At 46.1% G+C, this 24,340-nt stretch overlaps 2 protein-coding genes across 5 annotated transcripts in view; one reads left to right on the forward strand and one right to left on the reverse strand.

The window, feature by feature from the left end:
• Nucleotides 1-153: 153 nt before the first annotated feature.
• Nucleotides 154-3,729, reverse strand: TIFA (TRAF interacting protein with forkhead associated domain). Of its 4 annotated transcripts, XM_085057547.1 has the most exons (3): nt 3,604-3,729; nt 2,282-2,434; nt 154-1,430 (listed from the first exon to the last, which is right to left on the reverse strand). In XM_085057547.1, exon 3 carries the CDS (start codon nt 1,375-1,377, stop codon nt 805-807), a length of 573 nt encoding a protein of 190 aa, XP_084913673.1. In that variant the 5' UTR covers nt 1,378-1,430; nt 2,282-2,434; nt 3,604-3,729; the 3' UTR covers nt 154-804. The 4 variants fall into 4 exon arrangements, with proteins under 4 accessions (XP_084913673.1, XP_084913674.1, XP_084913676.1 ...); XM_085057548.1 differs by lacking the exon at nt 2,282-2,434; XM_085057550.1 differs by lacking the exons at nt 2,282-2,434; nt 3,604-3,729 and adding an exon at nt 3,257-3,411.
• Nucleotides 3,730-4,740: 1,011 nt separating this feature from the next.
• ALPK1 (alpha kinase 1) overlaps nt 4,741-24,340 on the forward strand; it is a 32,876-nt gene continuing 13,276 nt past the window's right edge. Inside the window, exons 1-5 of the mRNA XM_085057558.1 lie at nt 4,741-4,916; nt 11,640-11,737; nt 15,842-15,992; nt 16,376-16,608; nt 19,755-19,909. Of these exons, the coding sequence (XP_084913684.1) occupies nt 16,488-16,608; nt 19,755-19,909 (276 nt within the window). The 5' untranslated portion in view covers nt 4,741-4,916; nt 11,640-11,737; nt 15,842-15,992; nt 16,376-16,487. The remainder of the gene's footprint in view (nt 4,917-11,639; nt 11,738-15,841; nt 15,993-16,375; nt 16,609-19,754; nt 19,910-24,340) is intronic.

Raw genomic sequence — 24,340 nt, forward strand, 5'->3', positions numbered from 1 at the left:
AGTATTTCAGTCGATTCTTACCTTGGAGCAATGGTACTTTTGGAAAGCCCAGAACAGTGTCAGTGATAATCTCTTATATGGATGGTCCAGGAAGTAATTTTATCCACCAAAAATTCTTTTAGATTGCAGTTGTGTAAGACAGCAACCAAACAATTATATTACAAAATTTATCTGTATTTTTATAGACCATGATTATTGGTGCTACATGTTTGTCTACATCACAAGCAAAATAGTTAACTTGCAAAATATATATACATGTTAATAAGTTAAAAAAAACCAAAATCAAACCCTCCTGTGAAGTTAATAAAACCATAAACTTAAAAGGACTTTGCTGACAGTGTTTTTAAGTTGCAAAATCTGTGAAGCTACAACCTAGGCTTGCAAATACTGTCTGGAATTTCATGTCAAAAGCAAAGCACAAAGGACAACATGCAACAAGGCATTGTGTGGCTACTTGGCTGGGACCAAAACCCTGCTGTGCATGCTCTGTATTAATGCCTGTTAAACAGCCCTTCAAGGCACATGGCCACAGTTCTGGAATTGAACCTGCTGCCGTGGATTTGAGTGGCTCCCTGTCTCCCAAACATTTCTGGGCATCAGCAAGCACTCACACCTTGGTGAGGGCAGCAGCAGAAATCTGTTTCTGTGGGACAATATTATGGAATGCCTGTGCTGAAAACACCAAGTAAGAAGACTGATGTGCAGCAGTCACTGAGCACCACCAAGAACAGTGGACTGAGGTGACAGCCTTCTGTGTTGGAAGCTGTGCAGGCTACACAACCTGATCCAGCCTCCTTCTCCCTGCTAGCACAGCTCATTTTCATCAATCTCTGTGGGGCTTTTGCCTTGGGAAAGAAAAAAGGAAGGCGAAATGCCATTCTCGGGTATAGGCTGCAAGGATGGCAGGCATGGCAGGCATCTTTCTTGTAAGACTGGTGCTTCACTCAAGTGTAAGTGAGTCTCAAAATAATCCACAGACTCCCCTTCTTGAATCTCTGCTAAGATCTGGTAGTCCCCAAAACAAATGATGCACTTCCAAGGCAGGTCGGTTTTGTTCAAGTAACCCAGTTCTGTTTGGTTGACAGTCAGCTTTGTTTTCTTGCTCAAGTTCTTTATCTCGAAGCAGTATTCCGAGGTGTGGAGCTTCCTGTAGAACTGCAGGGAGAACTGGATCCGGGAGACACGGGTGTCCATCAGGTTGTAGCGGCAGATGTTGGAATCGCGGCCGAACTTGGCCGCCTCGTCCGCCCTGACCTGCTCGCGCTTGCGGAAATTCAGGCAGCGGAACACCATCTTCTCATCCTGGCAAGGGTGGTAAAAGGTCAGGTGGAGGCACGTCACTGTTTCTTCTGTTTCGGCTTCCTCAAAAGAGGTCATGATGGAAAAGGGTCCTCAGAACAAGGAAATGGTCAAATCACGGCGTGGAATCACTGTGGAACCAAACAAACTAGTTTCAGTGTGGCATTAAAATACTTCCTGTGCTGCTGTACACTGGCTTAGAGTAGAGAACTTCTAGATAACTGGCTGACAATAAATGTGATGAAAGCGCTGGAGCAAAGAAGTGGGAGTTCAGAGGCCATGACTGACCATTGCTGCCAACAAGCTCTTCATGAGGATCTCACAGGCAGATTTAGCTTTGCAAGAAATATGTCATTTAGCAGTAAAACTTACTTGATGGACTTAAAACGGAGCAGTAAATGGTAGTGCCTGGGCCTGTGTGCTCTGCTCTCAGTGTGTTCTGTGACTGGAAGGTATCAAATGGCTTTTACCAACAGCCTGTCTGTAGGCAGTGATAATTCAAATATGTATACAGCACTCTTTTGGCTCTTTGGTCAGAAATGACCTCTTGCATGGAACAAGTGTTCAGAAGCAACTGCTGTGACAGCATACAAAATGAATGCAAAAGCTGGACTATCCATGAGACGTAAAAGAGGAATTGTCACCAACTCTAGCTATTTCCCCATTGCCTGTTGGAAAATCCCAGCTCTCTGCTGCTGCAGAAGTGCTAAAGCTAAACTATTTTTATTGGGTTTGGTGGTTTTGTGTTGTTTTTTAGGTTTCTCACATGCAACAGAGACCACACACTTATGAATTAAATTCTGTTCCAAAGCCTGAGCGTCTTCAGTGCATCCTAATAAAATCAGAGAGCTGAGGAAAGGCTGTCACCTGGCTCTCTAAATGTCTTCCTGCCAGTGTCCTCCTCCACTGAAACTGAGTCTAGAGAAAGAAAAGTCTTGTCACTTAAAAGTAGAAACCACCAAATGAGTTCCCAGTTACTCACCAGAGAAACATGTGAACAGCCATTTAACTGGTATCCCACAGCGCAGATGCTTGTCATGTTTCTCCATCCAGATTGCAGTAAATTCCCAACGTGTCTCACACAGATCTGGAGCTCACCAGCTCCATTCAGGGCTTTTGAGTAGGTGAATCATCACTGCAATTAAGTGATGATTGTGCTTTGTGATGATGGAGTTGACTTGTGTTTTTTAAAGCTCACTCACACGACTGTACATAAACACCAAGCACAGTGAGTGGTGGTGTATCAGTGCATTGCTGTCTGTGTGAAACCTCAAAAGGGCTTCCTTTGCACCTTTAACCCAAAGCCAGCAGCACTTCTGACACTGTTAGCTCAGCTTGCTTACTGACGTAGGCTGCAACAGCACAGATGATGAGAGAAACACAGAATTTCCAGCAGAGCTCACTTTAAAACAAGCTAGGAAATATCATCTGTGCTTTTGGCAGGAATACAGAGAGACACCCTGATAGCAGGTTATTCCTTTGCCATCTGTGAGAGAAGCTGTGGCAGCATCATCACCAATCCCTCCTCCTGGTACATTGCCCAGCTCTGGGGTGCTGTGAGCAGCTCTGTGAGCAGCAGGATGGACTGTGCCCGTGCCTAGCTCTGCCCTTCCTTGTTCTGCACCAGTAAGAGGATATCACATGAGGTCATCTTTGGTGAAGGGGAAAACCACCGAGTACTTTCACTTCGCAGATCAGCCCACAGAGACACTCTTCTGTCTCAAGATTCAGTTCACATTAGTTAATTTTACAAATGGCCACACTTAGTAATTAGTAAAGAGCAGACACCCATTGCTGCAGCAGCTGCCTGGATCTCTGCAGCTCCCACAGCCCCGATTCAGATCCAGAATGGCCTCAGGCATCCCCAGCACGGCTGCCCAGTCCTGCCTTCAAGCTTTATTGAGGTTCAACATGCTGAATATTCCTTCACGTAAACGCTAAAAGAGTTTCTACTCACTGGAGCGTATTGGTCAGGAGAAGGAAGCTTTCTGTAGTCAAACCCAGACTTCTCCCGCAGCTCTGAAGCAGCCGCTGCCCTGCTGCTGTCTGGAGTCAAGCCGACCGTCATCTCACCCCATCCTCTGCTACGGCGAGTGCCATTATCCCACATCCAGCGGATGGACTAAGGACACAGGGTCGGGCCCCCGCTCCACCTCTCGGTAGCACCTACCCACCCCACAGCCCGCCGAGCTCGGGATCTCCCGACCGACTGCCGGGAGAGATCCCGGTCTGCGTGCCCGCTGATCCATCCCGCCCTCTGCCTTCCCCTCACGTCCGCCCGGCCTGGCCCGGCCGCCTCCTCACCTGCCGGGAGCGGGGCTGCGGCGCCTGCCGAGGGCTCCAGCGGCTCCTCACTCCCTGGAATTCCTCCCGGAGCCGGGAAGCGCTGAGGCGGGAGGAGCTGAGGCGGGAGGGGCTGAGGCGGGAGGAGCTGAGGCGGGCGGCGCTGAGGGCAGCGCCGGGCCGGAAGTATGACTTTTTTAAAAATAAAAGGGGAAAAAAAAAAGTTAAATTGTTTGTTTATTATCGTGAATAACCCGAAAGGAGTAGCCACGGCTCGCTGCGGGGCTTACGGGGCCATCTGAAGATGCGTTCAGAGCCATGGCAGGGATCTGACCAAAGGTTCCCGGCCCCAGCTGTCAGGCAAAGTAATTTCGATTTTACCCCCCAAATGAACGCTTTGAGGAGTAAAACGCCTTAGTAAGCGGCGTATTATACGCATAGCAGTGATCTGATGATGTTCTTAAATCGGTTATTTTAAAATATTTGGTTGTTTGCTTCAAGCAACCACAGTTCAGCTTCGGGAAATAACCTTCGGGAAATGACCTCATCCTTCCCTGGCCGCTGATCTAAACTGACCCGAAAAATTCCGCTTTTCCTTTCTTCTTTTTACCCTTTACAAATCCTGAGGCAGCCCTGGATTCTTCCTTATTCGGCGCCTCGGTTTTTCATATCGATCTGCATTCCTCCCCATCATAGAACAAGTGGCAAAGCAAACCTGTTCCTTTCCGACGCACATCCCAAATGTTCAGTGACCTCCTTGCCCTGTGCCTGTGCAGCATTGGGACTGGTGAGTAAGTACTGAGGGCTTGATTGCCTTGGCACGGGCAGAGAAACGCTGTGCTGGTTCATATAAAGTGTTTTTCACTTGTGGGTTCTTTCTATATCTTCAACAAACAGGTCAATGACTCGTGGGTTGGTAAGTTCCTTTGTATTTCTTGTGGAATAACTTTTATCTGTTTGCAGTCTAATGCAGCCCAATTCCATGGGCTCTTCACCCTGACATCAGGGAAAAGGAAAAAAAAAAAAGGATTAAACTGTGTTTTGCAAGAAGTCATATTGAAAAGCAGAGAAGGAAAACAGATTGTTCCAACTTTCTCTCATAGATGAATGTGTTTTCTACAGTAGGCAGGGCTGGGCCTGTGCACTCACTCAAGAAAAAAACAAGTACTTTGCTGCCTTCTGGAAAAGCCAGGATTGTGCAACTCTGCTATTTATTGCATCTGATGATGGTTATAATTCCTGTCAGCCCTTTCTTTCCGGAAACAGCCTGATTCCCAGGTCATGAGAGAACTTTTCTGATAGAATTATTTTGATACTTGTACCTATTGAGGTATGTAAGGACCTTTTCTTTTTTTCCTAGGATTGTGTAACATCAAATGAGCTGCATATTCCTTATTGTTTTATGATTTAAGTATAGCTCTGTGTGATTTTGTACAGGGGAGGGCAGGAACTGGATTTACAACCTCTCTCTTCTATAAGTTTCTAACCAGTTGAAATGCTGCCAGCTTCAGGAAAACAACTCCAGGTTTGCCCTTTGTGAGAAAAAAAAAAGAAATGTAGGCACTCTGTGGGGTTTTTGGGTGATCTTCCTGCTAAAATTGTTCCATGCTGTAGTAAAGTTCATTCCAGTATTACAATAACTTCCTTTTTTTTAGTTGAAATTCCTTCGGTCAAAAGTGAAACTTCAAATAAATGTGTTGTTTGGGCTAATTAATTATTTATAATGCACAGGCTGGAAGATGGAGGTGGTTTTGGTGTGGACGTGACAGTGCACTGTTTTTCTGACAACTGATTCCTGTAATTCCAGAGCCTAAATGGGCAAATCCAGAAAAAAGGAAACAATTCTAGGAACTTTTACATTACTTTCAGTCATTACTGGCTTAGAAAATATAAATCAGTGAGGGTAAATATGTTTCTTTCTGGGATGTTCATGGTAGGTCAAGAGGGTTATAGAAGGTGTAGTCTCTTAATGGTCCGTGTGACTGGTTATGAGTTGGGAATGCTGTGATGACATTTCTTGAACACTTGGGGAAAATGTCCTTTATAGTTCTTTGTCTGCTATTGCATAAAAGCCTTTCTGCAGGCATTTGAGACCAAGAGCAGTCCTGACCAGTCTGAAACTTTCTATTTGCCTCTGCTGTTTAAATTGACATGATGAAAGTATTCTCACCCCGCTGGATCAACAGCAAATATGGCCTGGTTTTTGCAGTGCTGAGATTTCCATAGCTCTGCCCTTCCCTCCCAAGGTCAGATTTTACACCTGGTTATCAAATCTGCCGATGTAATGCTCAGGTGGCTGCTGTTGTCAAGGGTGACAACAGCTGTAAATATTGTGTGAGTATAATTCCCATGATTTTTTGGTCACCAGTGTCCCCACTCACTGGCACAGCTTGTCCGTGGTTTCATCAGGTGAATATGAAAGCAGAAGCTGTGACCTGGTGACACCTCTTATGCCCAGCATTGCAGTGGGTTTGAGTGCATCAGGGGTTGATTTTGAGCCAGAAATCTGCAGAAATGGTGCTTTCCTGCAGGGCTGGCTCTGGGCACAGGGGGACACGAGCTGTGTGCTCACATTTCCGTGTCACATGAGTGACAGATGTGACATGGTGAGCTCAGCAGAAAGCCCAAGAAGGATGCAATAGGTGCATAGCTGTCCCCCCAGCCCTCTCCATATTCCAGGTGTGCCTCCCAAGGCACATGAGCCCTGTTTGCTGACTTTTGCCAGCGTTAAATTGTCACCTGTCACGTGGGCCTGGGCACGATGCTGCTGTACCCGCCCTGTCCCAGGGCTTGCTGTCCCAGGATGGCACAGGGCTGACCTGAAACCATCCTTCCAGGACGTGTGGAGTCACTGGGGAGGAAGTGAGTGAGAGCTGATCGATTTAGAGCCATAAAATCCAGGCTGCTTCACGGCGCTTTTCTCGTTCCAAACCACCTGAGCGCTCGGAGCGCGGGAGTGGGAGCCAGTAGATGGCAATGTGCGACCGGACATGGGAAGGCAACATTTGTTTTGGGGATTTTGTGTTTTGTGGGCATTAATTTTTGGTTTCTGGGGTTTTTTTCCTTTTCTTTTTTTTTGTTTTTGTTTTTTTTGGTTTTTTTTGTTTTGTTTTAAGTCATAAATTTCATTTTGCTATTGCAAGAACTGTTGAAGAACTTGTAGGTTAATGGTCATAATGGCAGTGGTAACTTCCAAGAGTTGGGAAAGGCCTAATGGAGTATGAAACAACCTGCAGTGACGTTCTGCACTGAGTTATTGTTACTGTACAGCAACCAAGTGCCTCGTGTTCAAACAGGAAAGAAATAGGCCCTTCTTAAAGACCGGTGTACTCCAAAGATATCCCAGTGTATTCCACTGGATGTCACTGTGAGAGGGAAGAGAGGTCCATGGGGAGGATGTGTGTTCAGTGAATTTTTAGCTCCCAGTGCCCAGAACAGCTCCTCTCCATAAGCAGACAGATCTTCCAAAGGAGGAAGAGAGAAGACAGTTCCCCCTGTTTATTTCTTTGTTTGCTCCCTGTTTACTCAGAAAAGAGAACTCTTCCACTTCTCTTTTCAAGTAATCTGACCTGAATTAAACTGCTGAGGAGTCTTACAGGATAGACTTTTTTAATGCCACTTTCCAAGTTCTCATTTTCGTTTAACATCATGATCTGCCCTTGGTCCTCCTGTAGAGCCTCTCTGGCTTGTCCCTTTCTCTTTCTTCTTGCCTGTCTGCTATCTCAGTTCCTCTTCCATTTTCCTGCCCCTCTTGCTCTCTTCTGTTCTTCCCTCTCACCATCCTCCTGATTATTTTTCCTATTCCTCTGTCACTCCCTCCACCTTTTGTTTGTTTTTTCTCTGGACTCTTTCTCCCTCTGCTTGGATTCTCTCTGAATGAAGACAATGAAGAGCTGCAAAGGAAAAAATTATTTGCATGGCTATTTGGATATGGAGGAGGTTGAATGTTGCCTTCACCAGGCCCCGCATTTTACTGTGGAGGCTGAATCTACTGTCTCTGTCTAGTTTGACACCATTCAGAGGTAATTTCATGTGTACAGTGCAGGCTGAGCAGAACCAACCCTTCCAGTTCCTTTAATTGAACAAAGAAAGTAATTTTGAACAGTTAAAGATAATATAAACTGTATTTTGCTGATATGTAGTAGGACCAGAGAATATAGCGAGCTTTTTGTTGTTTTGGTTTGGTTTTTTTCCTTTAAACTTGTATCAATGTGAAGGTGTTGAAGATTCCACATTGTGTGGCAATAAAAACACAGCTCCACTATCTCAGTTTATAGCATTTAAGGGCACCCATCTGTGAGCAATGCAACCTTGGAGGTCACATACATGACCATTTCTCTCTTTTTTCTTTAAAGATGTCTGTGTCCCAAACTACTCAAACAGCTTCCTTCCTACTCAGGGACGCAGGTGCTTGGTTCATGTTCACCTTTGATTGTTCTGTAAGCCCTCCCTTCTTTGCTGTTTGTTGAGGTTTAGGAAAAAAAGGATTTTTATTACTGTAGATACATAAATTGGCACTGAGAGGTGGTGAAGGCAGCTGGGTGTCTCTTCCATCTTTGCAGTGCCTTGCCTGGGACTCCAGTCTGTCCCTGACTGAAACTCCTGGTGATGGAAACAGTAGGATTTCACAGCACAGGGAGCATTGGTTTATGGCTCTGTGCATGATCTCACAAGGGAACACTGTTCAATAGGCTTCAAAGTGATTCAGCCCTGGCATAACCGTGGCTGTGGCCACATGTAATATAGCCTGTAGCTCTTTAAAGAGGATTAGCCTTAGATCAGGGACAGCATTCATTGCTGGATTTCATGTAAAGTAGAATATGCTAATGAAATGGAAATGTCTACAGCAAACATTGCATAATATTGGGAACCTCAAAATTGGGCATTGTGTCTTGATGTCTCTGCTGGAAGCCAAACTTTCATATTCTAGTTGTTATTTTGATAAAAACTGAAGTTTGTAATGTCACCACGAGCTCTTTATAATAAATCAAGATCTAGTTTGCTGTTTTACAAGCAAAGTTAAAAAGATAGCTGCAAGCATTTGAAGGTAACTTTTCAGACATTGTTGAATGCTGTAATGATGTCATAGTTCTTCAACAGAGACAAAACCCACCATGTCTTAAAATATCTTCATTTGGGTTTTCTGCAGCAGGCGTAGGCATTGTTTCATCCTGTGTCCTCTTCCCATCTGCCCATCCATTGCTTTAAACACCATTTTTGGGTTTACAGGAGTTTCAGCATCAGTCCTTCAGAGACACAGTGTTTCTGACGTGCATTTCTGAGCCATTTCACCTTTTTAAGGCACCTTCTGCCTGTACCTCTGCCTCCACTGGCAGTCCAGTAGGCTTCATTTGGCTCTCCTATTTCACTTTTATGCCAGTTGTTAGAATGCCTGAGGTTTAATATTGTACAGATGCAATAAAAGCTCCCAAACTTCAAGGTCAGCCACAATTCCACTTTGTTGCCTGTCAAGGAACCCGTTCTCCCTGGGTTTTTAAGCTCCACAGAAAATTTCTGAAGCTGTCTCAGTGCCTGCCCTTGGAGGTGTTTACACCTGCTCTGGATGCTTCCCTCCTGGCACAAGGAAATCCTCCTCTCACCATGGGTATCCACAGCCCAGGGCTCGGTGCTCACCAACACCAAATATAAAACACAGTGATGGACATTAAATACCCTGATGGGCCATTTTGCCTTTGTGCACTTGAAGTGCCTCATCCCAGACTGCTGGGGCATAAAAGTGCAAAGAAAGCCTTTGGGAAGAGGGTCCTTCTGGCTGCACTTCCAAAACGTGTGCTTTCATTGCTTAATAGTTTTTGCTTTCCGTGTGGCTCCATATCTCAGGATTTTGTTGTTCTGGGATTTATTTTCTATGTTTTATTGTGGTTTTTTTTTATTTTGCTGTTTGGAAGGGGTTTTTTTTTTTTCTGTAGACGTGGAGGGTGGTGATACATATTCATGAAAGAGAAGTCTTTCCAGCCCTTGCCTGCGCTGACAAAGACTTAGCTGTTTCACACAGCAAGCTGACTGGAATTGTGTGGGGCCTGCCTGACCAGATTAGAGCAAACAGCCAGCTTATTCCTCCAGTCGTCAGGCCTCCCCTTCCTAACAATTTCCCCAATTGTCATTTTGACAAGGCTGTCATTAGGTGATGGCTTCTTTTGGCCATTTTCAGATAAAGATAATTTCCTTAACTTCCATTTTATTTGACAACAAGTAGTTTGGGAGAGAAAGGAAGTGCTTCAATAGTTTATGGATTAAGGGTTTGTCACTTCAAAGGCATCTTTGATCTAAAAATATGTGCTGTACCAAATTCATTATGCCTTTTTTTCTTTTTCTTTTTTTTAGAACTTTTTAATTTATTGATCTGCGCCTCAATTATTCCCTTTTTTTTTTCTTCCCATCCCCTAGTAGTACTTGGGATAGCAGTGGTGAGGGAAAAGTGCCCAAGTGGCCTCTCTGAAAAGTCATGACCAGGGCAAAACAACAGGTGCTTTTGTTCCATACTCTGCTTTTAGCCAGAGGTCCTGCCTGCTCCTGCCATGGCAGCTCCATTAAAAACTGGGAGACAGAGAATGTGCTCCACATTTTGTGTTGGTCTGGGCCACTCCTCTGGTATAACTGGCCTAAAGCCATGGCTCTGGTGTAGTTTGGAGATGGGCTTTAACTCCCTGGTGTCCCTTTAGCAGCTCCACGTGGTGAGCAGTTACTGTGTGGTTTTGGCTCTGTTCTGTGTCTGTGCTTCACCAAGAAATCCCAAACCTCATTTCAACAAATAGAACTGGAAAAACTTTTTTCCCCAGTATGTTTGCAGCTGAAATGCTCTTCCACGAAGCACTGAGCTTTGGGTGCAGTGGCCATTGAGTATGTTGCTTCCCAGACCCCATCCACCTGGGGAGGGAGGCTGGGAGTTGGATTTGGGAATCCTTATGGGTCCCTTCTGACCTTGGGTACTTGGGGGAGTGGGACGTGGTAGGGGTTTGAATATGGATCAAGAGCCAGGCTTTTCCTGCCTTAGCTGTGTCAGGCACTGGGCTTCACTTCCACCCCTCCTCTGCTCTTTAGGATCCACAAAACTCCGTCCTTGGCTACAGCAGTGTAAATCCATCAGGGCAGCCCATTATCCTAGCCCCACACAGGCTTAGCTGGAGCTGGAATTTGTCCTGTATTAATATTAATATCCTCTCTCCCTAATTACTTCAGCTTTTCCTGTAGTGTTACCTCTGCATTATAGCAGCCAGCAAACTACCTCCTTGCTGCTGGAGGCTCTTCTTGATCCCATTTCCAAACAGAAGCACTTCTGCTTCAGCTCTGGCTGGGGAAGCTGTGCAGGGGCCGGCTTTTTTTTCTTCCCTTTTGCCTGCTAATTGGCTGAGACCACCAGAATTTGGAGGACACAGATGTCACTGATAGTTTGCCTAGGGAGCACATTCATGCCCATCTGTTGCAGTCTAGAAGGCTGTTCATATATCCACAAGGCCTTCATTTAATTCTTGTCAGAAAGTAATGTAAATCCAGTTTACCTCAGAGGTCACAGCCAAGATTTATGCCAATGAGCCCCCTGCAATTTACACACACTGTAGTTGTATAGGATGAAAAGAAACCCTTTCATGTTGGTGCATATTAACAAGAAAGCTTGCCTTAGGAGAGGCTTTTTGATTGAGATTCTTCCTTATTTTAATACAGCCAGTTGGGATAGCCAGCTTTACCGAAAGAAAACATCTAATCTTTAAGGCAGAGAAGTAAACTAGCTAACTAACCAACTAAATAAAGCCCCTAGCAAATCTATTTATTTTTTTAAAAACATCTTTTGCAAAGAAAGATAAATGCTCTAGGAAAACACAAGCATGTGTGCACTGAAATATTCGGGGAAACTGAATTTGCCTTCTGTGGGAGAGGATATTAACTCAATTATTGAAACCTTTGCTAAGGTATCAAGAGCATGGGGGGTTTTTTGGGGTTGTGGGGTTTTTTTGTTTGGGTTTTTTTTCTGTTTTAGTTTTTAATCCCTCAAGATGCCAAATCCAAAAATAAAGCTGAGCCTGTTATTTTTGACAGAGTGGCAGGAAGGACTCCAGAAGGCTCATGCACAAATCCACGGGAGGGAGAGCAGCTGAGGATGCTGTATGATGTGCATGCTCCCTCTTACCTGCTGCAGGTAAAAATACCAGCCTGAATGTTCCATTGCTCTTCCAAGGACAATCTTCGGCAGTTTTTTCAGTCTCCCTACGGGAAGCAACAAGAGATATAAAGTAACATAGTATGGAGTGAAGATGAAACAGTAACTCCAACAGCTATAACAGACCTAGCACTGCCTCTGTGTTGTGACTTCACCCCTTGTCTTTATTTAGCACGAGACTCTAACAGCCTAAAGAGCTTCCCTAAAAATGAGTGTGGCTTCATTAACCTCAGGGAAGCCCCGAATGGAAGGGCCACAGTACTCCAAATTAGGCTGGAGGGAAAAACTAGCAGTGCAAGTGGTGCAGGTACTTGAATTGAAAATGAGCTGTTAGAGAAGAAACACTCCTAAGTACTTTGGTTATTACAATTGCTTGTCGGAGCAGGCAGAGAAAAGCAGGATACAAAGATGGATCAGGATGTGCCAGCTTGATTACAAAAGGGTTTCAGAGCTGGGCACCTCTACTGCTTTAGGCTCAGTGTAGTTTGAGGGTCTTCCTTCCATTTATGCTGGCTTCACTCAGAGGGAATCCTCCTCCCTTTTCCTCCTTCCTGTTCCCCAGTTTGTCATGTCCATGGATTTTACCTTTCAAATGTTTTAGGTGTGAAAATCAGTATCATTTGCACAGTGCCATAATGACCGGAGTGCTTTGGGATTAGGAGGCAGGAGAGCAAGGCACTGCAATGAAAACAGGGCTCACATTCTAAGTTCCAGCATAACACTTAAAATAATTAAAATGTTTATTTGAAAGTCAAAACAGCCTCAGTCATAAATAACTATCCATTCCTCGATTGATTGTGTCGAGTCCCAACCGGGAGCTCTGGGAATAAGGTTTATTTGCTCCCTGTTGGGATTAATCCATAAATGTAGTCTCCACATGGAACTCATCAGGTCTTTGCTTCCTCTTCATTAGTCTCCCTGGAACTGGAGGGTAGCCTGAATAAGATGAAAATTAGGATAATATATTTTCAGAGAGAAAAGGTCTGGTGATCTCTAATTTGTGTTTCAGGACCATAATGCTGTGGAAAATTTCCCAAATGATGTTGTCTGAGAAACCAGTGCTTGTTATCCTTGGTGCATTTGAAGTTTGAATACAGCAATTACATCTTCTTTTTCTTAAAGCCTCCAAAGCTAATTGCAGTCTTAAACCGGCTAGATTGACTCCCAGGCTTCCTTCCATCCATGGCAGAACTTAAAATTCCTTTCTCTTGACAGATCTTTTGGTCTTCTAGCCCAAGGGCTCTGAAATGTCACAGTATGGCCCATTTCTTATTAAAAAGATCATTTTCCTGTAGCCCACCCAATTCTTCATCCCTCTTGTCCTGAACCCCAGCTCCAATTAGAGGGCAACCACAGAAACGTATTTTCTCATCCCCTGGGACTTTTGTAATATATTTTTTCATCATATTTGATGTAAGAAGTTATTTTAATCCAGGCTCCAACCAGAAATAGTGCAGATTTTTTTTTTCTCTCATCATTTCTATTTAAAAGTGTCTAACAATTACATCGAGCATTTAAAAACTGGTTTTGCCCAAAACTGTAGTAAAGGAGCTTTCCTGTCAGCAAGAAATGCTTAAATCCTCGATCTGATGCAAAATTGCTTTTATTATGTGTTTTCAAAGAGCATTTTTAAGTGCATCCTTAGAAAACATTTTTGCCCAGGCAGTTTTTCAGCATGTCGAGCTGCAATTTTTACCACTTCAAAACCACCTCCTGAAAGTGCCACTTGTTAGGATTTAAGGGAACTTTAATAAAGCTGATTAGTAACCATTGAGAGGGTTCCAAAGGCCTCCAGAAGTTTTTGCTGTTCTGCTCTTGGGCTTTAGGCTCAGGTCCTGTGTTTCCTGAGGAAAGCTGTGTGCCTGGTTATTTCCCCCTCCCAACTGTCACTCAATGCCACAGCTGTCACAAAACACAACTTACAAAGTGGCATCTGTGTAAAGGATGCTGATGTGGTTTAAAGCTCTTTGGCGCATTTTAAGCTGATTTTATGATGCAAGTCATTGTCCCCGATGATGGGTCTCAAAAGACTCTCTACCTTCTGAGTACTAATGTACAGTTTATTGCACTTTTCTCTGTGGTTCCAGCACTTTGGTGCCGCTGCTGTTGTAAATCATTATTTTATTACTCTGAGTGTCCTTGCTGTTTGTTCAATTCTTTGAAAAAATGTACTTGAAGAAAAATTCGTCTCTTGCTGACATGCATAGATCACTGTTATGGACCTGGCAGTTTCCTGGTGAGTTAAATCCTCCCAGTCCAAGGAAGCCAAGTGCTGTACTTCCACACTAATTTGGGCTTCCCTGCTAAGCTCCAGCAGCTCTTTGTGAGAGTGGCAGCTTGTGTGGCTCACAAAGCCACGGGGCCCTCCTGCCTACAGTAAAGACCCGAGAGCTGGGCTGCAGCACTGCCTGGGCTGCCCTTAAATGTCTGATTTGGGGCTTTGGGCTGCAACACAGAGAAGTGGAGCACGCCCATGGGCTCCCTTGGATGCTCCTAGTGCCACGATATTTTTTGTGAAGGGAAATATCCCAGCGTTTGTTTGCTTTAGTGTGTCTTCACAGCAAATTCTGCTTAAGAGCATTTAATTATTACAGGCTGCAAGGTGGCAGCTGAGCACAGGCCTTCTCCAATGTGCTTCTGCACACTCCTGAAGCAGTTTCCAGTTCCCAGTTCCCAGGACTACTGTCCATCCACAGTGGATCCAAGGCAGGTGTATATGTGCTTGGTAGTCACTCGAGTGGGCTCCCTTGAAAACGGGATTTTTGAGAAATCAATTACACAAAGGAATGGAGTCAGGGCCAGATGGCAGGGATGCTTCATCCTAACCTGGGAGGTACTCCTGGGACAGCCTCACACTCCTTCCCACAGGGCTGGGTAATCAGATAAATCAATTAGCAGATGTCAGTGCAGTTAACAGAGCAAGCAACACTGGCATAGGTGTGTTAGTGTGACTATGCTTTTCTTTTCCCTGATGGATACCCAGCAGCTGGATCAGCTTTCCTAGACCTGGCAGGGTGGGAGCAGAGGACTCTGCTTGCTGGCTGTTGTCACTGGGTTCAGAGGTCTGTCCCTGCCCACCCAGAGGTCCTTAGGGAGAGGGGACCTTTGTGAACAGGGATGTGGACTTGGACCTTGCGCCAAAGCAAGGAGCAAATCCAGTTGTTGGGCCCTTTTTTAGGTTCATCTTTGTCAGTGTCAGGTAGTTCAGCCCCATCTCCTGGGTGGACTTCGGACTGTGCTGTGGCTATGTCCCCAGCCCGGCCTCTGGCCCCATCTCCTTTTGCTCCTGGTGGGAGCCCCTAAACGGGCCCTGTGCCTGGTGCATCCACAGGGGTGTGATCCCAGCACCCAGCTATGCTCACCTGGATCAAGCCCTGCAGGGGGTGGCCCTGGTGGCTCTTACTTGGGGCTAAAAAGATGGGGAACCCTTTCCGGGTTTTCCTTCTGTTTTTAGCCATGGCTCTGCCTCTTGCTGATCTTCTACTTGCTCCCCAGCTGCGGTTATGTGCTTGTGCTCCTTCGCTCAATCTCCCTTTTATGGCTACTTTTTAAATTTCTTCTTTCTGTGACATTTGTCTGCAGAGTCAGTCAGAGCCCCACTGAGTAGCTCCTGCCTCCAGGCTCTTTGCTGATGAATCCCATCTTTTGCCCTGCTCCACCTGCCCTTCCACGGCAGGCTCTCTGATCCTCTCTGCTTTTGCATGAGTGCATCTCTTTGCCCTCTGCTTTTCAGTCTGGCAGCTTGCTCCTGCTCAGTGCCGTTGATAGCACAGCCTATCTGCCACCAGCTCCTGGATCCAGCGATCCCAGGGCTGCAACAGAAAGGGGAAAAACTGCCTGGAAACGTAGCTGCTAAAATGTGAGTGGTTTCCAGTCAGCAGAGCAAACTGTGCCTGTGTGGGTGCTCCTCTGCACTCCCCCCTTCACAGCCATAATGTTTCCCCTATTTTAGACATATTTTCACTGAGGCTGACTGTATTGCTTCAAACTGCAGGAACAGTTTTCTAAGGGAATCCATCATCAAATTGGTAGGGGAAAAAAGCCCAAACCCAAAATACTTATTTTGTGCTTAATTTTTGGAAGCTGACCGAGTGTTCTGGCAGGTGCTGAGTTGGATTCCTGGAATGGAAATGGTGGGGGTTTCCTGCATCACCACTGACAGTGTCTTAAGCACCTGAAGGACTTGCAGTGGGACATACATGGAGGACATTCACCTGTGGGGTGGCATCCCAGGGTAAAAGAGAGGGTGTCTCTGATCTCTCTGGTCTGGGAAATGCACACAGCATCCTTTTCTTTGCCATTCAATCCCAGATAACTGTGTCTGACAGCCCGAGCCTCCCAGGTGCAAAGGGCTTCGGCAGAGCCCCGATAGTCACTTCCCTGCTTGGGATATCACAGCTCCATTGATGAGCCCGTCCTGTCTCCCTGGCACCTCGGAGATGTTCCCCTGCCACACTGTCACCAGGACCCTGCAGTGATTTCACACACTCCTCTAATAAAGTCCTCCGAGGCTGTCATGTATTTTCATGTATTTCCCCTATTATTTCCCCCTGCTTGAGCCTTTCAGATAATTGATGATACTTTAGTTAATCATTTTCCCCCTCCTTTGTTTGCCAGGTAGCTCAGCCTTGAAGGGATCCTTTTCATTCGGACCCCGTGTCTTCTCCTAAGTAATTGATCACCGTGCACCCGGGGACACCCAATTCACAGCCGAGTGGGATCAGCCCTCATGAATAATCAAAACGCCGTGGCCGTGCTGCTGCAGGAGTGCGAGCAAGCTCTGGACACGCTCCGGGCGGCAAAGGCCGGCACGGGCGAGGGAGAGGAGCGGGAATACCAGCGGTGCCAAGGTGAGCTCTCCCCAGGAGAGGCGGCACGACTCCGCCGGCCCTCAGCCCTGCCCTATTTTTCTTCTCCGGGCAGATGAGTGTCAAGAGATGCCTGGATTTCGAGGCCATGAATGGGATGCGGGCTACAGGCAGGCAGGGAAAGAAGTCCACTTTGTTGCAGTGAATTGCTGTCAGTTCTAATTTTAGGCTTCAGTAAACATGAGGCTGTAAGGAACAGTTTAGTTTGGGAAGAACAATGCCCAAAAGTTTGCTGATGCACATAAATTTCAGTTATTAAAAAAAAAAGGAGAAAGGGAAAAAAAGGGATGCAACTTCTGAATAAGGGCACATATTTCCTCTCCTTTCATAGGAACTGGGGGGAGGGCCCTCTCTGTTTGTCAGCTTCTCCTCATATATTAAAGAGCTCATTGCCCGAATCTTTATCTTGTAAAATGTGTGTGACCTCTATAAGTGGTGTCCAAGGAAAAAAAATAAATAAACCATGCAATATCCCTCTTGAAAGGAAAATCCATGCTGGCTAAATGCTGGAATAAATAACCAGGAAAGGAAGCAATGTTTAGTGAGAGCAGTAATAAAAGGATTCCTCATTTGTTTCAATGCTGGCGTTACCTGCTGGAAACCAGCTGTTATTTTGCTATCGCTGTGGTGCTGTGAAAGGAGAATTTATTATTTCTTAATTCCAGCAGAATTAAGGATTCCCTTTGCGTGACACATCTGCGGCACTGCCCGTTTTCCAGTTTAGTGTTAATAATGTTTAGCTTTGCCTTGCTTGAGTGGCTCGGCCATAACGTTAATGTGATCTTTAAAACCCTTTGTTTGTCCCGGGGCGCGGAGCCGTTGAGAATATGTTTTTCCTACCATCCTTGTTCTTGCTGGGAGGTCAGCTGCCTTTTACTGAAGCACCTAAGTCTGTTTGCGCTGGAGGGTGGCGTGTAGGTTTCTGTTATGGATACTGGAAGATTTTTCTCTCCTCCTTTTTTGTTTCCAACAAAGGGTACTTTGTTTCCTCGTTGCAAATTCTTTTAAGTTTTATTATGGCTCCGCAGAATAGGCTCTTGAACTCTAATCAGGTAGCGCTTTTTTCCCCCTCATCCTCCTCCCTCCTTTTCTCCTATTAAATACCACAGAGTATGAGAAATAATCAGTTTAGTTCCAGATAAGGTAAATCAGTGCCCTTATAATCACTCGATTAGACACGGTCCTTCAGGTAAACTGCTTCAGGAAATGGGCGATCAGAGCCTGAAGTGCTGCTCGGGCTTTTCCGAGGGCCGTGTTCCCATCAGCTGAAAGAAAAATACCCAGCAGCGGGGTGGTGACAGCGACATTAATAACTGCTGGGGCTCTCTGCCCGGGGAAGGCTGGGCCCTGCAGGTCGGCGGCTCTCGGCTTCAGGGGGACCCTCCCAGCGCAGAGGCCGAGGGGGTTTCCTCGTCCCCCTCTCCTCCCCGAGCTGCTTTTGTTTCCCCTGGTTTTCTCAGACCTGGTGCAGGAAGGACTGGAAGCCAAATCCATAGAAATGGTGGGGAGAGGGGAGAGGGGAGAGGGGAGAGGGGAGAGGGGAGAGGGGAGAGGGGGAGCACATCCTTATCTCGCTTTAGGGGGCAGGATGGATCTTAGGTGGGTCTGGATTTCTTCTTTGTTTCTCTTTTAGGCTAGAAATCATTCCAGTCCACTTCTGTGCCCATTCAACCTTCATTAATTAATGAGTTTATATTGCCAGTGGTGAGAACAGCTCTCTGTTAAGAGGGTAAACTCTTGTCCTTGGAGCTAGACCTTCCTTAGGGAAAGGCTTAGGAAGCTCAGTCTTCCCCCTTCTACATGGCAGATAAGTCCCTCTGTCCAAAACTTTGCATTCCTTGTGATGAGATGCGTATCCTTGCTCCGTGCTCTGGTTTTCCAGTGAGAAGTGTGAGGGTGGGAGCACAGCCTCCTCTCCCCATCAGCTCTGCCACTTGGCCACCTTGCCATGGCGCGGAGTGCTGAGCCCTTTCAGGCCACCACTTCAGGAGGATAAGGAAACTGGGCTTCATGTTAAGCCAGGATGTGTAATGGGAAGCTTTCCAAACCCCATGTTTACTTGGGACAGCAACAAGTGAGAAAACATGGGTTGGAAAGAATGATAACATTGTAAATTTGACTTTTTGTAAAAGGGCCCGAAATATCCAACATCCTGGTTTTTCCTAGGAAAACCATACTGGTGAATGTGCTGCAATATGAGCACGTAATATCCTTTTTGTGAAGTTCACTTTCTACAGTCCCTGCACAAAGGATTGATCAAAAAATATGTAGTAATGCATTTATTGTGTTGCCTTGTTAAAGCAATGATGGTCTCTGAGCAGGGTTTTTTTGGGGGATTAATGGCCAGAAGGGGCCAGATCTGCAGCTGATGATCACCATTAACCCCATCTGGTCAATAATCCTTGTTAATACACTTTTATTGGCCAAAGAGGCTGCCCAGCCGAGTGGTTAGCACGGCCCAGCACATCCACATCACCCCTCTTGCAAGGAGAATGAAATGTGGGCTGTGGCTGAAAGGAAGGGACAGATCCAAGCCCAAATCTCTGGCTGTGTGCTCCTAGCAGTTACATCCTTAGTTGGGTCAGGTTGGAGATCCAACACAAGCTGATGGAGTGGCTTAGGACCAGTATGGAGAGACAGCAGGGAGGGCCAAACTGCTCAAGAGCATGTGCTTAATATTCATTATAACCCTTTACATTTGTATCTAACTGCCTTCTGTGGTCCAGGTTTGTATCCCAGTTTGGATGTGGCTTTCCAGGATGGCTCTGCCACTGTCACCTGAGCAAGGCAGACAGATCTTCTGTGCCATTTACCCCATTGTCCTCTCCTCACACAGGGGAACAGGTTTCCTCCTGCCTCTTTGGAGTAGCTCTTCACGCCCAGGCAGCCACCAGCCGGCATGACTTCCTGCTAAAAGCCTTTTTAATGGCTGGAGGCTCCCATTTACCTGGAGGGCAGTGCAGCCAAGGGGAACGGATGGCAGGCCAGCTCCCATTCCCTCCCCAGGAGGCTGGTGACAAGGGCTAAGAGCTGGGAGCAACTGGAAGAAGGCCATTTGGGAGATTGGTGTCACGAATGCTGTGGCTGAACCTGCTGCAAAATCCTCACCTGCTCTTTGACCCTTTCAGCTCTGCTTCCTGAGGACCTGAGGAGCCTTCTGGAGGAGGCAAAGGAAATGAAGTGGCCCTTTGTGCCGGAGAGGTGGCAGTACAAACAAGACCTCGGCCCAGAAGACAAAACAAACCTGCAAGATATGATCAGCAGCAGGCTCCCTGACTTGCTGGTATGAAGTTCAACACACCTGTGGTGTGAAATGTCCTGCTGAGGTGCTGGGGGCTTTTCACAGGGTAATTTTGGTTCTGTTTCCACTAAGGTAATGCTTCCCTCTTCCCTGAAGGACTGGCATTATAATAACACTAAAATGTTTACATAGTTTTTTTTAAAAAAACTCATGAATTTGACGAGAATGCTGTGCCTCGTTTAATTCTACACTGCAACTAGGTTGTGAGGATCACTCACTATAGTAGGGCTTGCACAATTCATCATCTGCTGTTCTTTTTTCAATAAAATTGCATGACAGAATCCCTTTGAGGACCAAAGCTGGCCAAAACCTAGGCAGGAAAGGCAAGGATTGAATATGATTTCTCCTGTGAATAAAGGATGGCTAAGTAAGGAGTTAGAGAATCCCAAAGGTCCCTGGGGATCCCATCCTGTAAGGTGATGGGTTGAGCTTAAATATTAGAAACTGGAAAGAAATGTGGATTGCTTTTTGCTTTTCTGATTTTCCTAGTGACATATCAGACATGTGACAAATAAGGGACACCTTTTTTTCCATGGTATGTGTGATATCTGGGCTAAATAGTAGCCCTTTGCCAGGACAGACATATAGATGAGGTTTGTGAAGCTTGTGGGTTTTTTTTTTTTTTCTGTTTCTGTGGTGCATGTCTGAAACCAACACCATCCCATTCCTGCCTGTTGTCAACTCCAAGGTGGCCAGGAGATCTCACCTGCCATGGAGAGCCCTGCCTCAGTGAGACCAGCAGGTTTTCTTTGGGAGCAACTTTGGCTCCTTTGAGCAGCATGGAGCAATGAGAAGCTCAGCAAAGCCAACTGCAGGGCTGGGCAGTGGGAGCCCCAGCATCCCCACGTCGCAGGGCTCCTCAATTTCCCTGGGGAGGGTGGGGAGTGGCTTTTCTCGGGTATTTATTTTCTTTCTGCCTTTGGTGTGTGTGGCCTCAGACAGAAATTTATGGCAGAGGTTGACCTCCTTTACAATCCCAGCGCAGCTCTCTAACTTTGGAGCGTTTGTGTGCTCCCTCCCGGGATAAGCACCTGCAGCAAACTCCCCGAGAGACCTGGCTAGATGGGAGATTAATGTGGCTGTAATAGTGGAGCAGTGTTTGCGGCATTATGCCCTCTCCCCAGGTAGATGGATCTTTTCTGGGATGATACCAATTATTTATTGCTGAAACATCTGTTGATAACTGCAGCTGCCCTTGTTAAACAAAGCCTATCATGGGGTCAGAGACTATAGGGACCTAAAATCCTCCTCCATGCTAGTTTTGGACTATTCACCCACACCCCCTGAAGTCCATTGGTTGCCGTTGTCTCCAATGTTTCATCCTGCGGTGGAAAATACTTTGTAAACGTTGTGCTGCCTTTCCCCATGTGCTTTGAAGTATTATTTCATCTTCATCGGTAATTTATATTCCAGCGCCATTGTACCATGGGAAAAAGGGAAAACCTTTTTTGTTTTCCATTTAATTGTAGATGGAATGACATTTTGACCTGTATTATTAGTATTAGTCAGGAAAAGGGATTTTTTTTCCCCTTCATCCATTCCTTCTCCCCCCTCTTTTTTATTTTAAATAAAATTTCAAGGCAGAGCAAAGGCTGCCTCAGTTCTTTGAATAAAAAGTGGGGGGGGGGGGAAATGAGGCTGAAGAGAAGTGATTACAGTGTGATGAGGAAAGATAAAAGTCTGAGCAACTTTTTTTCTTCCTTTTTTTTTTGGCATGAGGGACAGAAGGATAATTTAATTCCCTAGAGGACAAAAAAAAAATTAAGTCTTTGTCGATTTATTGTTCGGAGGAAAAAAAAAACCAACAAAAACCCTTTAAAATTTTTCCTCTCTGTTTATTTTAATTTGCCATGCTTAGAATAAGCTCATAAACCGTAATTCATTACATTTAAAAAGTGCTTTGAGATCCACGAATGAAAGGCACTTCATTACCATAACACACTGGTGCTGTTGCAGGAGGCAGCACTGGCTACCGGGGCTCTCCTGAGGATGTTTCTCTCCTGGGAGGGTGTGAAAGGCTCCATGAGACCAGCACAGGGAGTAAGCGGATTAGGCTGCGGCTTCAAGGCTTTGCCTCCGTGTTGTTGCACTTTTAAAAAAGTGGGATCTGCACTGCCAGTGGCTCCGTGCTCCTCGGGCATCGGGAAGGCAAAGCCACCTGCACCTGCAGCTTCTTGAAGTGCTCTCCTTCGTCCTTGCTGTGGGATGCTCAGTGCTTCTCTGCATCCCATAGAAGGGGCAGGTTTTGGTTTGGATTTTTGGGGTTTTTTCTTTTTCCTGCTGGGATTTACCACCCAAAGGCCACCACAGTTCAACAAGCTCAGCATACTGTTTTGCAGGTTTCCCTAACAGGTTTCAGCTAGCAATCCAAGCCCGTCATGCAGCCCCCGTGGTGGGAATCTGCACTAAGACTTGAAGAGTGATAGCCAACATCTGTATCCAAAGCCAAAACTGGGAAACACTGGAATTTTTGTTTTTAACCAGGCAAAGCAAAATCAGAATTGTCACAGCATCCTTGCTGTCAAGGATAAATAAGGAGGGATTACTTTTCCTCTCTAAATACCACGTGCACTGTGGGGTTAGGAATGGGCCTGCAGATCCCAAAGGGAGTGAGTGCCCTTCCTGCAGATCTTTGCTATCCCAAGGGATGGAATTAGCCTAACGCTTGGTGAGCAGCCAATAGAGGGCAACATGCCCATGTCCACAGAGGCTTTGATCCCAAAAACCCTGCTGTGGCTTTGGTTGAAGGACAACTCTGTGCACACATGTAGTTATCTTGTGGGATGATTCATGCTACATTAATATTTTAATTACTTTTTTCTTCTTTTTCTTTTTGCCTCTTTGCAAACCCGTTGTAATGATGTGGGGCTTTACTTCATTTTTATCATACCTATCCATAATTCCTGCATCCAGGCATAAACATTCAGCCACGAACCAGGATCTGCTGGGATGGGTACGATGGGAATTCGAAAGGAAAAGCCGGCAAGAGTGGGGCTACTCTGATTCCTCTGTAGGAAGCTGTGCAGGCTGGCTCCATGCTCCCTGCTGTGGATGGGGGAGCACGGATCCTGGCCCTGCCAGCACGGAACCTCATGGGATTTAATGGGAATATTGAAAAGAGTGGAAAATAAGGCCCTGCAGCCCTTGGCTGGGCCTTGGCTAATTAGGTGCTGATGGATTGCCATTAGGGAAACCATTCCAAGGGACATGCCCTAAGTGCCGTAGGTGTGTGTGTGGCACTTCAGAGCTGGGAGCCTTTGAAAAAGAGCTAAAGAGGGGGCTGAGGATTTAGTTTTCTCCTCCTTCTAACTGTCGGTGTGGTAACAGGAGAATTAAAGCCCTAAATCGTAGCCCTGGGATCTCGGTTGTTCAGGCTGACCTTTTGCTACCTGCCTCCTAAGAGCTCTTCTTGGGTGATCCCAGTGAAATGGAGAGTGATGTAAGGGATGAATTCAAACCAGGAGGGAATCTCGGCACCCCAGCCTCTCACAGGCTTTGTAAGTGAGAAGTGTCAGAGATTAGGTGCAGGCAGGAGAGTTTTAGCTCTCCAGGGTGACCGCCCTGGTGCTGCAGAGCGCTGTCTTCTGCTGCCGAGGTGGGAAAACTACAGCAGAATTTATGTGGACCATGGAAAAAAAAAAAAAAAAGAGGGAAGCTGGATCCTGGATTTGTGTAGGGCTGTCACTTCACTTTGCTCACGGCTAGGATTCATTCCTGTCAGAGTCAGCTTCATGGAGTATTCACAACTTGAAATGTTGTATTCCTGAGATTGTGTTTTCTCCAGTGGATTGATGTTGGGAGGACACAGATTTATGGAAGAGACTCTTGGATTTTTAGGTGTTGGTAATGGTCTTTCTGCTGCTCTCTCGGGTGGGGGTCTCTCACTGGGATTTTGCTATTTTTTAAGTATTAAAATATCCCCATGAACATAGTATTTTAATGTGCCACGGTAGTTTGTAAGTGGTCTAGAACAAGCCAGGGCCACAAAATGATTGTGGCACCTCTCTGTCTTTGATACTGATCAAGAGCAGGAGCTCCTGCAGGTGCTTGTGGTCCCCCAGATCCCTGCTACCCTGTTGGATACATGAGGCCCCCAGGAACCCCCCTTCAAGCAGCTTCCTGGGCATTTTAAGGAGTTCTCCTTCTGTCCTCATCACAAAATGCTGCTGTCCTTTTTTCTTGAGAAAAGCAGGAGTTATTCCCACTCTAGGACTTCCTCAGTTGGTGGAGCAAGATGCAGTTGTTTGTAAAAGCTGCCCCATTCTGTGGCGTTTTGAACTGCTCCTAATGGACTTAGTGCTGCTGCCGTTGAATTCCCAACTCTCCGTTGCCTGCAGGATGAATAACTTGAGCTAATTAACAGGTTCGGGGAGGGGGGGGGGTGGGATTCTCATCTGCTCTGAGCCAAGAGGG

This window comes from Lichenostomus cassidix, chromosome 4 (genome assembly GCF_008360975.1).
Source record: "Lichenostomus cassidix isolate B80296 chromosome 4, HeHo_3.0, whole genome shotgun sequence".
Lineage (NCBI taxonomy): Eukaryota > Metazoa > Chordata > Aves > Passeriformes > Meliphagidae > Lichenostomus > Lichenostomus cassidix.